The sequence below is a fragment of the Clupea harengus genome, chromosome 4, assembly GCF_900700415.2.
Source record: "Clupea harengus chromosome 4, Ch_v2.0.2, whole genome shotgun sequence".
In the NCBI taxonomy this organism is placed as follows: domain Eukaryota; kingdom Metazoa; phylum Chordata; class Actinopteri; order Clupeiformes; family Clupeidae; genus Clupea; species Clupea harengus.
Window position 1 is genome coordinate 11,814,923 of NC_045155.1, and position 16,102 is coordinate 11,831,024.

At 41.6% G+C, this 16,102-nt stretch overlaps 1 protein-coding gene across 1 annotated transcript; it reads left to right on the forward strand.

The window, feature by feature from the left end:
- Nucleotides 1-99: 99 nt before the first annotated feature.
- hck (HCK proto-oncogene, Src family tyrosine kinase) lies at nt 100-15,672 on the forward strand. The gene is made up of 13 exons (XM_031566247.2): nt 100-313; nt 3,992-4,122; nt 4,829-4,868; nt 7,117-7,213; nt 7,314-7,409; nt 8,174-8,277; nt 8,757-8,906; nt 9,315-9,467; nt 9,936-10,118; nt 10,523-10,599; nt 12,423-12,576; nt 12,906-13,037; nt 13,854-15,672. Exons 2-13 carry the CDS (start codon nt 4,000-4,002, stop codon nt 14,054-14,056), a joined length of 1,512 nt encoding a protein of 503 aa, XP_031422107.1. The 5' UTR covers nt 100-313; nt 3,992-3,999; the 3' UTR covers nt 14,057-15,672.
- The last annotated feature ends 430 nt before the right edge of the window (nt 15,673-16,102 follow it).

Here is a 16,102-nt window from a genome sequence, read left to right on the forward strand (position 1 = left end):
ATAAATCCCCTGTCAGGCAAATCGCCTGTCTATTCATTATTAAATGAACCCTCGGTGTCTGGATAGCGGAAACTGCAGCTAGTTCCTCTTGCTATGAGCCACTGCTCGGTCATGATCATTGCGCCGACTTCCTCCTGCGCTCTGTCTGTGTAGCGCACTTACCAGTTAGAACACTGCCCACTCACCACGAATCAAAGTGACGGGATGGAGGAGCCGACCTAAAGGATCGCTTTGACAAATTAAATAGATACCTACATTACAAAACCAAATAGAGACGTCGGTGTAAACCTATACGAACAGACAGCTGAAAAAAGTAAGAGAAGATTTTGTTCATTTTTGCATCTTCACTCGCTGTCAACGTGGTGTCTTTGATCTGTGTGATCTCTGATGTTCCGTGTTCTTTCTTTCGAAATAATGTATGTCTTTTTGCCTTTTTATAAGCCTAACCTATGCCTACAAATTTCAATAATCATCCGTTAATTCCAAATGTTTTAAACATTTTGTAAACTTGTAGATAGCTAGTTAATACAGTTCATTGTTAATTTATGTAATAGTTTTTTTATTATATATTTTTGTATTATGTTGTTAACACTCACCATATACAGAAAGAGCGTATCGATTATTGAGAGAAAAAAAGAGAGAAGAGGGGAAAGGATAATTTAAATTATCTTTATACATTATAAGAGATCAAATGTTTAATAGATCGTCAATGAGGTTGGTTCAGTTCAGTTTGAAATCACATACTAACCCACTTTACCTTAGGATCATTGAAAAGTCTGAGTTTGTGTCGCTGGGACGGGATTCCCTGAAACTTTAATATGCAATTCATATTCTGTTGGCCCAGCAAGCATAGTTGGTGTGTGGAAGAGGTGGAGTCTCAAAGAGAGGCTAGCAGCAGTAATCATGCCCTCATTAGTACTGCCTATTTCCATACACCTAACCTGCCAGATGCACTTCTGCTATAATGAGAGGGATGAGGTTTAACAAGCATAATGCAAAGTAGGCTACACCACATGCTGTAGGGCTTGGCTGACAAAGTATGTGTGTATCCACTACAAAGATCGTGTGCGTGTGTCTGTGTGTGTGTGTGTGTGTGTGTGTGTGTGTGTGTGTGTCTGTGTGTGTGTGTGTGTGTGTGTGTGTATGTGTGTGTGTGTGTGTGTGTGTGAGTGTGTGTGTGTCTTAGAGAGATAGCTAATGATGAATGAACCTGCTGGCCTTTAGTGAAGGTGATGCCAGTCAAGCTGGTACTCTCAGGAAAGATGCAAGGTGAATTTGGGTAAAGTCAGTTACAGGAACAGACACAGTACATCAATCAAAGGCTATGGGGAATAGACAAAGGCATCTCCCCATCATTAAGGATAAATAAGTATTCGTCTAATATGTCAATATTTACTTTAGTAATGTGTTAAATTAAAATAAGTACAAATGAAAGGAAGAGAATATCTGCACACTGACTGACAGTACTCCCAGGTAACAATAGGGCGGACAAGTTGACATGACGAGCACTAAATATTCTCTGAAGTATAAGTCAGTGTGAGCGTTCACTACATATAACTTGTATGATTACTGAACAGGTTTCTTTAGCTTAAAACAAATTTGCTGATGCGCTGTGTTGATATTAGATCAGCTGTCACTGAAAACTAAAAAGACAATCCTGCTCTACAGTACTAAATGCTGCCACGCCTCCTTTTTAGTAATTCATCTATTAAACCATTTGACATTCAACATCGATAGGGTGATTTATGTATTTAACGCACTGATCTGAAAGCAACTTCAGATTTGCTGTTATAATTATGAACCCCTTGTTCGGCACCTTCCGCTATACCAGGGCTGGCTGTGCACAAGTAGCCATGATGAGCTGCATAGTCACTGTCCACCACTAGTAACTGAAAGGCAATACAGGAAGCAATGCTTGCACGCACAAAACAATTTCTAACCCTGGGTGAGCAGCTATAGCACATCACCAATTGAGTTCGACTGTGTAAAAACACACCTGCTCTGGTCAGAGATCACCTGAGATGCTTCTGCTTCTGAAGCCAATGCAAGGAAACCTTTTGTTATTGTCTGTTGGTGAATTTATTATTAATAATTAGTGAAGGCGAAGCACCAGTGATGTCCTTGGTGTTTTGCTTTAATGCCTGATAATTTTACATTCATTCCATTTTGCTCGGGAATTCTTGAATTACAACATTAGAGGCAGTCTGTTGCACTGTATGTACATATATGGAGTATCTGTGATATCAAAGAATGACCCTTTGCAGCATTGAAGATTAGCATAAAAGAGGAACAAACAGGTAGGAATGAGGAACTAAGGTTGCTTGTGCAAAGTTGTGTTTGATCTTCTGGTCCTCTGTACAACGCTCCTCAACATCCAGCCTTCAAGGTTGAGAACATTTTAAGTCGGTTGCAGTTTTTTTTTTTTAATGCACTTGACCCTTGGAGGTTCCTTAGCAGTTTGTCTTATACCCCAGAGGGTGCAAAACAGTAATATCCAACCCAAAGATGTCTGCACCTGGCATGAGTGCTCCCCTAATTCAGATCACGCATAGCACACACACAAGTAAGCACTGCTTACTCTCAACTATTCTCTCTTTCTCTCTTTCTTTCATTTATACTGTAGCTCGCCTGTTCATGTAAACAGAAACTTACCATCAAAAGGACAAGATGCTGAATACAAACCAACACTGTTAGAAGTGTAAGCCTGTCAGCTCACGGCCTGACTTCAAATGCTTCATATTAACAAATCAAATAAATGATCCGCAGAGCAGAACAAAGAGGGCATTATCTGGCAAACAAATTCAAGAGCTCAAGCTCATGAGTGGCTCGCTTTGCTTAAATGATGACACTGTTTGACAGACATGTTGGAGATAGCGTGTAGTTCGGTGGTGCATAGTGTTGCAGTGTTTTTGCGTGTTTTAAAAAAGAATGCCACGCACATCGCTCACTCAGTTATACAGCATGTCACCCGTTGTGGCTGGTGAGCACCTAAAATATTTAATGAGGGTTACTGTTTTTGTGACATGAATACGGCCATAAGATGTAATTAAGGTTGTAAGACAAAGTATGGTTGCAGGTACTTTCTAAACAACTTGCACAAACCCTTATGTCCTTTTACCATTTGTACAGAGTCAAACAATTTAAGCAAACAACAGCAGAGGTAAACTGTCACTGATATAACACATGGTTTAACACTTCGTCTTTTTTTGTCCCCCCCCCAGCTGATTTGAATCTGCTCTTAGCAATGGCCTCAGCAGACTTTCACCACAGTTTCCACTTGGTCACTTCCTCATGTGCTCGTGCTAGCTGAAAGTGCTAACACTCAGCTCAGCCTGACCTAGTCGTGAAGTGAGAGAGCCACCCACGGACATATGCAAATACACGAAAACACGAATGTATTCATACATTTATGATGCACATATGTATCACATATGAATCACATATTCACACACGCGTGAACTAATTCTCTCTCACACACACCCAAACATACATTTACACAAGCGTGAACTCATTCCCTCACACATACACACACACACACACAAACATACATTCACACATGCATGAACTTATTCTCTCACACATACAATCAACTACACATACACATTTCCCATTTGTGCCATTATTACCACTGTTTATTGGGGTCTTTCTGCAGTGTAGACTAACAAAGCGGATCTGACCGTTACAGTTTGTTCCGTATGGGAAGCTTGTGCTTGCATGTGTGAACTGGTGGGACATTTCTACACAGAGAGCGGTCACCACTCTGCCTTGTAGACATGTGTTCCGTAATGCACTCTGCACCACAAAAAAAGTGTCTGTTTCTCATTCTCATTCTTAGTGTCACTTTCACCTACGTGTGCAGTCTCAGCACAATCTCTATTTTAATGCAAAAACACTAAATGAATACAATATCAATTTATTTTTGTTTGTTCCTTTTGTTATTAGGCTGTCATTGAATTCACTACTCTTGCGTCTCTTTTCTGTCCTTGTCCAGGTCTCGCCATGGGCTGTGTGGGGTCCAAAAAGGAGCAGGATGCTGTGGGCAAGGCCCTGGGGAGTGAAGACTCCTCAAACCGCACCCTGCCGCCACACTATGTCAAAGACCCCACAGCAGGCACAAAAGCAGTAAGTAAAAAAGGACAGGGATCTGATCTGTGGAAGTAAGCAAGTCGCAGAAGGAATGCTGTACGAGGTGGAGGGGGGGCTTTTGTGTTGTGTTCTTGCTCGTGCAAGCAAAAGTGATGACAAGAAGTCTGAGGTGTGCTGGGAACCGTCAAAATTCCCTCATTTCAGCAGTCAGCAATGACTTCCCCATTTTGTGAACTATGAAACTCTTACAACACATTGAAAATGCCAGGTCAATTCATTTTAGGATTAATTAACTCTCACAGGCATAGCCAACCCCCCCCCATACACACATTGACGATAAACAGAATTGATGAAATATAGATCTGGAAGATCTGGAAGTTAGCATTTGCATAATTGTCAATCAGTAGCATAGGACCTTCCTCCCTCTTATGTGCAAGGTGACCACATGCATATCTGTGCCAACCACAGAACAAACTGAAGGAGAAGTTATGGGTAATGGGAACTTTTAATCTTCACAAGACTTTGCATTCTCAGGCAAAATTTCAGCAAGGAAGAGAAAAGTTAAGTATTGACTAACGAAAAAGAAAATCTTCCAGTCTGTTAGAGTTCATCTTCATGGAATTCTCTCCATTTTCTTATAACTCTTGAATTATGCAATTTCCCTGTTTAATCCTGTTGACACTGATCATTTACATAATCCCCTTTGTAATGGCTCATGTTGTGTTTGTTTTTCTGTGTACAGAATAGAACGAACTCCAGCATGCCCTCGTCCAGCGCCGACAGTGAGTAATAGCCAAGAGTGCTTATCTTAAACCCTTTTCCTTTGTTTGGCTCCTCCAGTCAAGGCATTGTGAGCCATCTCTCTTTATATGTCTTCGTGTGGTCTCGCACTGTCTTGTAAAATGGTGCTTCATCTGTCATCTGTGCCGGCTGGATAATCATGCCTCCGTGGTGAGATCGGTGGGAGCTCTCGTAAGGGCTTAATACCATTGCTGGCCTGTCTGATCAGCTCCCTCAGTCACTAGCCATGCCTTAAGTCACGCCACAGCTGTTGAGGGCTGACCTTTTGCAACCAAAGTCATCCAATCCCTGCGATTATGTAAACGCATAGGATTGCTGTCCTAGCCATAGCAAAGACACTGTTTCCTCAAAATGTCTGTTTGATGGAGTACTGTCACAACGGTTGAGTATGTGCTCTGACTGCCATACCAATGAGCCTGGCTCTTTAGCATTGCGGTCTGGGTGCAGGTTTGGTAGCCCGTAGACGCAAGTTGACCACTACCCATGTAGACCACCGTAGCCCACTGTTCTCTCCCTTTGTTACAGTCTGACAAACCACACTCATTCAATAATATTCTGCAATATCATATAGTGAGCACTCTATATTACGTATTTACTCCAAATGCTACAAAAGCATGAATTGGATCAAGTCAAGCAGGACAGGTTGAGAGTATATACAGACCAGTTTGCTTTAAAGCAACGTTATGCAACAATTTGCCAATTTCTGAGGTATGTTATTATAGGCAATTGTTTTGGCATCAACCTTACATTTATTTTGATGATATATGATCATGTGAATGGCAGGTACATATACCTATCATTCCCACTGTCCAGGTTGTACACTATGTAGTTATGTGGTCCGGGATGGAACATCCCACAAAATGCAAGATAGCACAACATTGCCAAGTACATCAACAAAAGACACCAGTTAGCATGTTAGCACGGTGTAACACATGGAACATCACATGGAACACCATGTGACTCTACTCAATTTAGAGTGTGAGGTCTGATAACAGAAGTGAAACTGAGCAACTTCCTCTTACCATTTTGTAGTCGCTTTCTTCAGCACAGTGTGAAAACTAAAATACTTCTCAAAAAACACTGTCTACAAATGACATAAAACCAAACCAAAAACATGAAGTGACTGACCTGTAGCCCTCATTTCAATAGCCATGAAGTGCTTTGAGTGGCTTGTCATGCAGCACATTAAGACCCCCCTTCCTGCCAACCTGGACTTCTTACCGTTGGCTTACAGAACAAACCGGTCTACGGAAGATGCAATATCCACCATACTATACCCCCTTTGACCCATCTGGACAACAAGAACCCCAGTCATCCCACAACAGTTGATAGAGAAGCTGAGGCTGTTGGATTTGGACTCTGGCTCTTGCAACTGGATCTCAGATTTCCTGACGCAGAGTTGGCAGCAACACATCAAAATCCACCTTGGTGAACACAGGATCGCCTCAAGGACTCATCCTTGTTGTTCAATCTGCTAACTCATGACCGCTCTGCCAAATTTAACAACAACAACATCATAACATTTAATGTTGACACCTCAGCGATAGGTCTCATCAGTAATGGTGATGGATCAGCGTTCGGAATGGAGGTGGGGCAACTGACATCCTAGTGCAAATCTTACAATCTGACCCTCAACACTGACAAAACCAAAGAGATGATTGTCGATTTCAGGAGGGCTCCATTCATGGCTCATTAAAAGAGCCTTCAGCATCACCAGAGATCCCTTCCTCCCTTCCCACAGTCTGTTGTCCCCTGTGCAGTCTGGAAAAAGGTACAGGAGAATCTGCACAAGAACCAGCAGGCTACTAAACAGCTTTTCCCCTCAGGTGATCAGATGTTTGAACACATTGTGTTCACAGCAACCACAATCTGCCAACCCCGATCTATCCACCCACCCACTCACTTTCACACACACTTACTTTCAAACCCCCCTTCCCCCCATCAAGGACTGTACCTTTTAAATACTTGACTCAACTAAATACTTGTTTTTGTGTATGGACATACACAAAAATGACAGTAAAGGATTTCTGAATCTGCCTTTAGAAATTCTAGCCTTGACAGTACGGTGGTACACAAAGATGGATAATAATTAAATCCATGCACGTCTAACGTAACAGGCATTTCTAAAATGATCAATCACTACCCAAAACACGAGTAGGTAAAGGTCACTGAAAATGAATTATGTTAGTATTTAGTAATCAGCCTCTGTTCCATATTTCCATTCCTCAGGTCCAGATAACATCGCCGTTGCTCTGTACGACTATGAGGGCGTCCATGAAGGAGACCTCGGCTTCGTGAAAGGAGATAAGCTCAAGATCCTTGAGGAGTGAGTTTGATGTCTCAGTGAATAACAGGCATAGATCAGGCATAGTATGCCCCACATTTTCCCCTCACTCACTACCCCCAAACCCATTTTGTCTTTCTAGATCAGGTGAATGGTGGAAAGCCAGGCTTATCAGCAGTGGCCAGGATGGCTTCATACCCAGCAACTACGTGGCCAAAGACACCCTGGAGACTGAGGAGTGAGTGCACAGACTGCTGTTCTACTGATCTCCACACTTCAGCTGAAGCATGGAACATTTGTGATGTTTAACCAGTTTAAGCTGATTTTGAAAAAAAAATATAATCTCATAAAGAAAAAGGCCATTGGTAACCAAAAAAAGCTGGCCTAAAAATAGGGTGACCAGACGTCATCTTTTACCCGGACATGTCCTCTTTTCGAGACCTAAAAAATGCGTCCGGCTGGTATTCCAAAATTGTACCGGATTTTGCCTCGTCGGATATATGTGTTTCTCTGGGTCTTTCACAAACTAGTTTTTACGCCCTGACAAGTTTTGGAAAGGGTATCTCCCTTACGTTCCACCTTCTTGCGCAAGCTCTGACTGTAGAGAGAACTGTCATTGGCCAGATGCACGATAATTATCCTCCAAATACAATCATTTTGAGCATTTGGTACGATACTTCGCCATTTCCAATCTGGCAACACTGAGTACCTTGCCGCCTCCACTAGTTGCATTGTTTACAACAGAATATGACATCTGCATGTGAAAAAGATGTCAAAACTTCGTTGCGGGGGAGGGGGCGGGGTCATCTGTATGCTATACACTGCCCCGCCCCCTCCCCCGCGACAAAGTGTCCTCTTTTTCACACACTCAATTCTGGTCACCCTACTAAAAATGGACAACTGGGAACAGTGAAAGCAGAAGTGAGATGCTGAGTACTGTTGACATAATTACCATTTTGTTGCCACACCTGTGTGATGTGACCTTATTCCTCTCTCCTGCAGCTGGTTCTTTAAAGGCGTGAGCAGGAAGGACGCAGAGAGACAGCTTCTGGCCTCAGGGAACAAAACTGGGTCCTACATGATTCGAGACAGTGAGACCACCAAAGGTGAGCTAGCTGAGGGACAAACATGCCAAAAACTGGTGGACGAATGGGGGACATATGCATTAGGGATCTGATACATATTTAGACTAGAAACTTTAATGAGTCAAGGGAATTATTGAATTATAGTACAGGGGAACTCATTAAGGAGACTATTAATCATTGGAGTATGATGAATAATGAACAGAACATTTCCTGCTTAATGTCTTTACCAGGTCTCTGTACCAGTATTTATCCTGGTCTGTTGCCTTTAATCTGTAGTCTGGTTCATTGTTATTACGTGAAATGCCTTTGCTGACGAATGCCTTTAGGCCTAATTATATCATTGTCTGTCTTTGCGATGTCTGGCACTATAAATAGCCATGTATTGTGGTGAAATTATTGTTCAGTTCAGTCTCATCAGAGTGAGACGCACTGACCCATTGCTCACCCGTTGAGCTGTGCGGAAGTGCTGGTCTGACTATCTGTGTGCCACTGTTGTGCAGGCAGCTACTCCCTGTCAGTGAGGGACAGCGATGGCCACTCTGTGGACACGGTCAAGCATTACAAGATCCGCACCCTGGACAACGGCGGCTTCTACATCTCCCCTCGCATCACTTTCTGCACCTTGCAGGAGCTGGTCGGCCACTATAAGAGTGAGTAAGACATACACACACATACACACACAAACAAACACACACACACACACACATTTACATTTACATTTACAGCAAAGTAAGCACAAGCATGCACTTTAAACCCAGTAGCCCACACAGACAAGACATAAACACAACAGGCAAACATAAACAGGCTAAATGTCATAAACAATTTAGAATGTTCTTTAAACTGAAATATTTTTGCAATAAGGATGACATAATTCATAAGAAAAACACACAAGCAAATATACAAATTAAGACCACACTGACCTAGTACCCTGGCCTCTAATTTGTCGGTGTCTGTGGCATATGTGTTGTCTAGGTGACGTGTGGTATTCTAAAATGGTGTCTTTTCAACTGCCTAAAAGAGTACACTTTCAAACAGCCATGTATGCATCTGTGTTACAGAGCAGGGCGATGGCCTGTGCCAGTCCCTCACTAGCCCCTGCATCAGCCCCAAACCCCAGAAGCCCTGGGAGAAGGATGCATGGGAGATCCCACGAGAGTCTCTCAAACTGGACAGGAGGCTGGGCGCCGGGCAGTTTGGAGAAGTCTGGATGGGTAAGCCACCTGCCACTCCACTCACTCACAACGCAGTGAAATATCTAAATTGAATCTTCACGCTTCCTGCTGAAAGGGTTGTGGATATGTGTAAGCCAATATTTTCAAACACCGCGAGCTTGCCTGGTTTTCTGGGAGAGGCCTGCCATAAGATGAGTTGCTTTTAGGTTACAGATTCTTCCACCAGGACAAGTTAAATCAGAGGGAAGGGGTGTTAAGTCTTTGAGCAGCACTTAGCTCAACAATTAGCTCAAATGAGAGGGATCCATACTTTAAACTTTGTTTCTGGTCTCAACACAACCAAAAACACCCTGTGTGACCCCTGTGTGACCCCTGTTGGTCCTCAAATCTCAGAGAAACAAGGCCCACTGTCCTCTTTTGTGTCCTAGGCCTGACCCTGTTTATTCCCTAAAACCAGTTTCCTTACCTAAGCGTTCATGCTGTGATTGTCTGGCCTTCTTCCCTCAGCGATGTATAACAAGCACACCAAGGTGGCGGTGAAGACCATGAAGCCTGGCACCATGTCCGTGGAGGCTTTCCTCATGGAGGCCGAGCTCATGAAGTCACTGCAGCACGACAAGTTGGTGCGCCTCAACGCGGTGGTCACCAAGGAAGAGCCCATCTACATCATCACAGAGTACATGGAAAAGGGTGCGTGTGTGTGTTTGTGTGTGTGTCTGTGTGTGTGTGTGTGTGTGTGTGTGTGTGTGTGTGTGTGTGTGTGCGTGTGCATGTGACAGAAAGAGAGAGATAGAGTGAGAAAGAGAGAGTATTGAATTGAGGGTTCAGTGATTGTGATGCTGAGTAATTATTTTTTTGTTGAAAATCTTTCGTGTGTGTGTGTGTGTGTGTGTGTGTGTGTGTGCGTGTGCATGTGACAGAAAGAGAGAGATAGAGTGAGAAAGAGAGAGTATTGAATTGAGGGTTCAGTGATTGTGATGCTGAGTAATTATTTTTTTGTTGAAAATCTTTCGTGTGTGTGTGTGTGTGTGTGTGTGTGTGTGTGTGTGTGTGTGTGTGTGTGTGTGTGTGTGTGTGTGTATTTGTGTATGCAGGCAGTTTACTAGACTTCCTCAAGAGCGATGAAGGAAACCGGATCCAACTCCCGAAACTCATTGACTTCTCTGCTCAGGTCAGGTTCAAAGGTCATGATTCTGCAGTGGGGCTGCACTGATGCTGACCTTGTGCTTTATCAGCTTCTATATTGTGTTTGTACTCTTCTGTTAGACATTATTGTCATAACCAAAACCGTCTCCTTTGAAGGTGCCGTCACTGATTTTACTATTCAAAGAACTTTTGTTGTCCATAACGCCTGTTCTCAAAGGGTGTGGTCCTCGTTTACATGAAATGTTTTTGGCTGTGTGTTCCCATGTGTGTGTGTGTGTGTGTGTGTGTGTGTGTGTGTGTGTGTGAGAGACAGGAGGGGAGCAGGGTGGTTAACACTCTGTTATTAAACCATTGACTAGTTTGTCACACAATTACACCACTAAAACACATAATACACTACATTCTCCAACCCACAAGGTTTACACCATTACATTAATAAAAGAAAAATAAAACCTATTAATGTTTAGCTCCTTCCTCTCACACTTTAAAAATCACTTTACCACCATCTCCAGCCTCACCCAGTAGCTCCCTCACACGCCCTAGAACAGGTCATAACATCATTAGCCAGTTTATGATCATATTCAATATAGAGATGAGAGAGAGAGAGAGAGAGAGAGAGAGAGAGAGAGAGAGAGAGAGAGAGAGAGAGAGCATTCGTCATCCCATAACAATTTGCACAATATCAGTTCTTGTTACATTTGGCCTTACTATCAGAAATATATGTTTTAACAACTCGTACCATGCAGGCCAGTGTTACTACAGACAAAAAAGTTTTTTTGCCCACTTATCATTCTATATTAATTCAGGAAGTGAACGTGTGGAGGTACATTGACAGTGAGGAAGTGAAGAGAGAGAGAGAAAGAGAGAGAGGGGGGAGAGAGAGAGAAAGAGGTGGGGGGAGGGTAACAGTTTTCTTTCGGTCGAGAGGGAAAGAGGAAGAGGGAGTCACGGACTGTTCTGATCAGAATCTGCCCTGGTAGACAATCCTGTGAAGGGCCACATCCAGATATGCTGATTATTAGCCTTGTGAAGTCCCTTCTTTATGGCACACACACACACACACACACACACACACACACACTCGCATAGTCAATATTTAGTCTATAAAAACAATAATTTCTGTTGTCCTCTCTTGAACACACACACGCACATACAATCGATGACACGGTAGTACACAGCAGAGTACACAACAAACACTCACAAATATTTTCTCCTTTATTCACTAGTATGCATGCAGTCAGGCAAGCTAAACCTTGGCATAATACAATTCACAGATCATCTATGCCCCCACCTGATGAAAACATGCCACTGCATCCCCACGATACGTAGAGACTCTTTGCTCACACTCTGACTGAGTGCCATGTGTCCGTGGCGTTTAGCCTAAAACTTTTATAGTTAGATTTATAGTAGTAGATTTATAGCTTGTTTTTAACTTGAATGACACATGGAGAATTAGGAGTCTAGTGGCAGGATGTGAGTGAGCAGACAGCTGTTGTTTTGAGTTGGTTTGTCCCTAAAGGGTTGAGTCGGTTAATAGCACATTATCTTTATTGTCATCATTATTGGAAGAACAGTTTACATACATTTTTATCAGGATTTGAATGTCAATTCATATTTGCATTAAGATTTGCATGTATATGGGTAATTAAGTCATATTATTAATCAAATTCAACCTATATTTCTAAAATGATTTTAAATAACTAGTTTACATAGTTCATCTAATTACTTAATTAATATAATAGTAATAATAATAACTTAATAATTATTAAAGATTACATGAATCACTGACATGTATCCCATCATGCTTTCAACAAGCTAGGCTGCTTATTATTCTCTTCCTGTTATTAGATTGCCGAGGGCATGGCTTACATTGAGTTGAAGAACTACATCCACAGAGATCTCCGTGCAGCCAACATCCTGGTCTCAAAGACACTGGTGTGCAAGATTGCTGACTTTGGTCTGGCGCGCATCATAGAGGACAATGAGTACACCGCCAGAGAAGGTGAGGACACGACAGTGACCAGAGGAGGAAAGTCACTTCAACTAAAACTATTCGATTTGGGCCTCTACGGCTTAAGCAGTTGTGTTGTTGTTTACAGAGGTCGTGTAAATAAAGTTCTCAAAGTGAAACACAAGAGTATATGGAACTTAGGACGGCATGATTATTGTCATCAAATTCTTCTGTGAAGAAAGATTAGTGACAATTATCACCTGCTGGATGGCAATTGATTAGTGGAAATGAACATGATTATGGTGAAAGAAATGGGTCTATGACGAGGCATAAAACCTATTAATGTAAAAATCACCTGACTGTGCATTGCTTTCAATCAGGTGCTAAGTTCCCCATCAAGTGGACTGCGCCAGAGGCCATAAACTATGGCTCATTTACCATCAAATCAGATGTCTGGTCCTTAGGCATCCTGCTCATGGAGATCATCAGCTACGGACGCACCCCTTACCCAGGTAAGAAGATGGGTTGACCTGGATTGACAGCTGTTACACTTGCTATTGAATTATCTCTGCATTCTGACTTCAGCCTCTTTTAGCGTGACCAGGTGTCCCACTTTGCATTGTACTGCAAAGCATTTTAACCCTTTGTCCCACACATTGAGATAATGTCATTTCATTGTTCATTTGTTTTTTTTAATTGTCAGGAATAAGAACACAGGGATGCGTTCTTTTACCTGCCCGGCACATGAGCCATTTATGCTGTGGCGACATAGTTTAGACTGCGTTTAATAGTGCTACAGCAAAAGCAGCTACCGGGGGCACGTTCCCTAACCCTAACGCAGACAAAATATAATTTTTTTCCAACTTTTTATTCTTATCTTGCATTTGTAAAAGACTTTAGTTGGATCAATTGTGTGCACTGCCTTTTTAATATGGTGGGTTTGAGCTACATGATGCCTGTTGCTTTGCATAAGGGTAGATGCTCTTGATGGCCAATGCATGTTGTATGTCTATCAATAAAGACATGTTACATTGCAAAATCAGTGTGCCTTTGGGATGACAAACAGCCCTGTGCTCTTCATATATTTCATATAGCAAAAGCTGTAGCCTGTACCTTTTATGTGGAATCAACTAGAGGACAAAGTATAGGTGTTCACAAGCCAAAAGGGAGAATACAAATGTTTCTTGTTCAGTTCATTATATCAAAGTTTTAGGTCACTCTGGCCTCTCTGATGTTAGATGTATGTGTGGTCCTTAATCAGCACTGAATATACCTGATAGTCATGCATTTTCCCTGCCAACATGCTGTGTTTCTTTCATGAAATATAGGCATGACTAACCCGGAGGTGATTCGCTCTCTTGAGAGAGGTTACCGCATGCAGCGTCCAGACTCGTGTCCACAGGAACTGTATGACATCATGCTGGAGTGCTGGAAGAACAAGCCGGAGGACAGGCCTACCTTTGAGTACCTGCAAAGTGTGCTGGAGGACTTCTACACAGCCACGGAGAGCCAGTACCAACAACAGCCATGAGATGTCATTTGGTCTCTCACACAGACAACCCCTTTATCTGGACACACACACACACACACACACACACACACACAAACATAAATACATCTTTTAGTGAACATAAATTACCAGGGAACCAGTGGTCTCTATGATGCAAATTCATAGAGTGTGTAGTAAGTAGAAATACCTCTTTCAGAGTGCCTTACATAATATTAACCTATTAAATTGCTGTCTAGATCCACATTTACCACTTTTTCAGGATACTTAGTATCAATTAGAATATTTTATAAATGCATTTATCCCCTACATTAAAACAGTCATGTTATAGCCAGTTAACATATCTAGAAAAAAGTTGAAATGAATGAAACAAATTCAAAGAATATTTTCTGATTACAACCTATATTAGGTTTTTTGTTTTGACCTAAAGTAAATCTCACACACACACACACACACACACACTGAGAGAGAGAGAGAGAGAGAGAGAGAGAGAGAAAGAGAAAGAGAGAGAGTGAGTCTGTTTCTTATGTTTTTTTTTTTTCAATCTGTAGCTCTACTGTCTTTCCCAACGTCTTAAAGTTAGTTTTTAGGAAAAGTTTAAGTTACTTTGATTAACTGTGGTGTGTTAAGTTTATGCAAGGGATAGGCTAATGGAAATTCGTTCATGCGAATGCGTTCGGGTAGCAGATAATAGGCTAATGCTTGTTCGAGGTGGCAATTACTCCACAATGCGTTTTCTGTCAGTAGTGGATGGTGCCCAGTAACTTTTCAGGTTACACCTGTAGCCAGTGACGGACACGATCTGCCTGTTCTCCATATGTTTGAGAACTTGGAGAACTTGGCGAATTGACATAGGCTACAGGTGTGATACTGTCACCTACTTCATAGGTGTGCAAATATCAAAACTTAATTGACATTCTAAACAATGCGTTACAATAGGAAATCCAACCAAGCCATGGTATAATATTGCTTTTAATAGGCTATTTGTATTATACGGCTCCTCAGAATGTTGCAAAAAGTTTTGAATTTAAATGGGCCACCAAAACTTTCGGAGGTTTGATATTGCAAAACATTATTGACCGGGTTTTGTGCATCTAATTTACATCTTGCATATCATTTCGCAAGTTGTCCGTTCAATCAACGTAACTGAAATCCATTGTAACTTCAAGTCAGCAAGTAAAAGGTTGCTACGCCACACATGACACTTTTAAAGTTCTGTTTGCGTGGAGAACTATTTTTTTAGCGGAAGTTACGAAACGGCAACAAAATCATAAAAAAAAAAGTTTTTTTGGAGGAATGTCTTATCGTTTTGGCAAGTAACCGTATAATAAGCCGTCGTCCCGTCTGACCGGAGGAGTGTACATTATCCCTTTCCTAGCTCGCTGCATTTGATAAGTGTGTGTGTTTTTTGGGCATAGTGAACTTTGAAGCCTTAGAAATGTATATTTACATGTATTTATTTCATAATAACAGACTCTTTCTGCCTTAGTTAATGTTAACATTAATATATTTTATAACATTACATGAATATTTATCTCAGGGGTGATCAGGTTCTTGCTTGTAATTTTTATTATTCGGTTTTGATTTATCAAGTTTAAATCATTTATCAAATGTGAACTCAATAAAGTCTCAAAGATTAAGGATATTGTCTCAGTATGTAGGCTACTCCAGTGCACACATTTTTTCATATTCCATTTTCACAATTGTAATGAAGTTATCACACCAGCCTTTAAATACACACACTCAGTGAGCCTGGTGTAATAATAATTGTTGGGAGTTGATGCTTTGGTAATGCTTTACATTAAAGTTCCATGAAATTAAGAAGCTAAATTTAACCACCAACAAGCAGTACATATTCCTTTTCCTATTTGTTACATTGATTAATTTATGATACTTAACAAAGTGAATAATATGAGTGAAGAGATTCTATAATGCACTGGTTAATACAAATAAACCAAAGGCTACAACTCAGCAAAATCATCACCACAACCTCCCATAACACTCAGTCATCATCATGCCACCAACTAACTCACCAAATAAGTGACAAAAAAGGCCACTTTTATTTCCACA

What these genes read in the sequence shown, in the direction of transcription:
- hck (XM_031566247.2), top strand. Translation starts at nt 4,000, where the DNA reads ATGGGCTGTGTGGGGTCCAAAAAGGAGCAGGATGCTGTGGGCAAGGCC. An exon ending in AGACAGTGAGACCACCAAAG is followed by an intron (nt 8,278 to 8,756) that starts GTGAGCTAGCTG and finishes ACTGTTGTGCAG; the next exon opens with GCAGCTACTCCCTGTCAGTG. An exon ending in TCATTGACTTCTCTGCTCAG is followed by an intron (nt 10,600 to 12,422) that starts GTCAGGTTCAAA and finishes TCCTGTTATTAG; the next exon opens with ATTGCCGAGGGCATGGCTTA.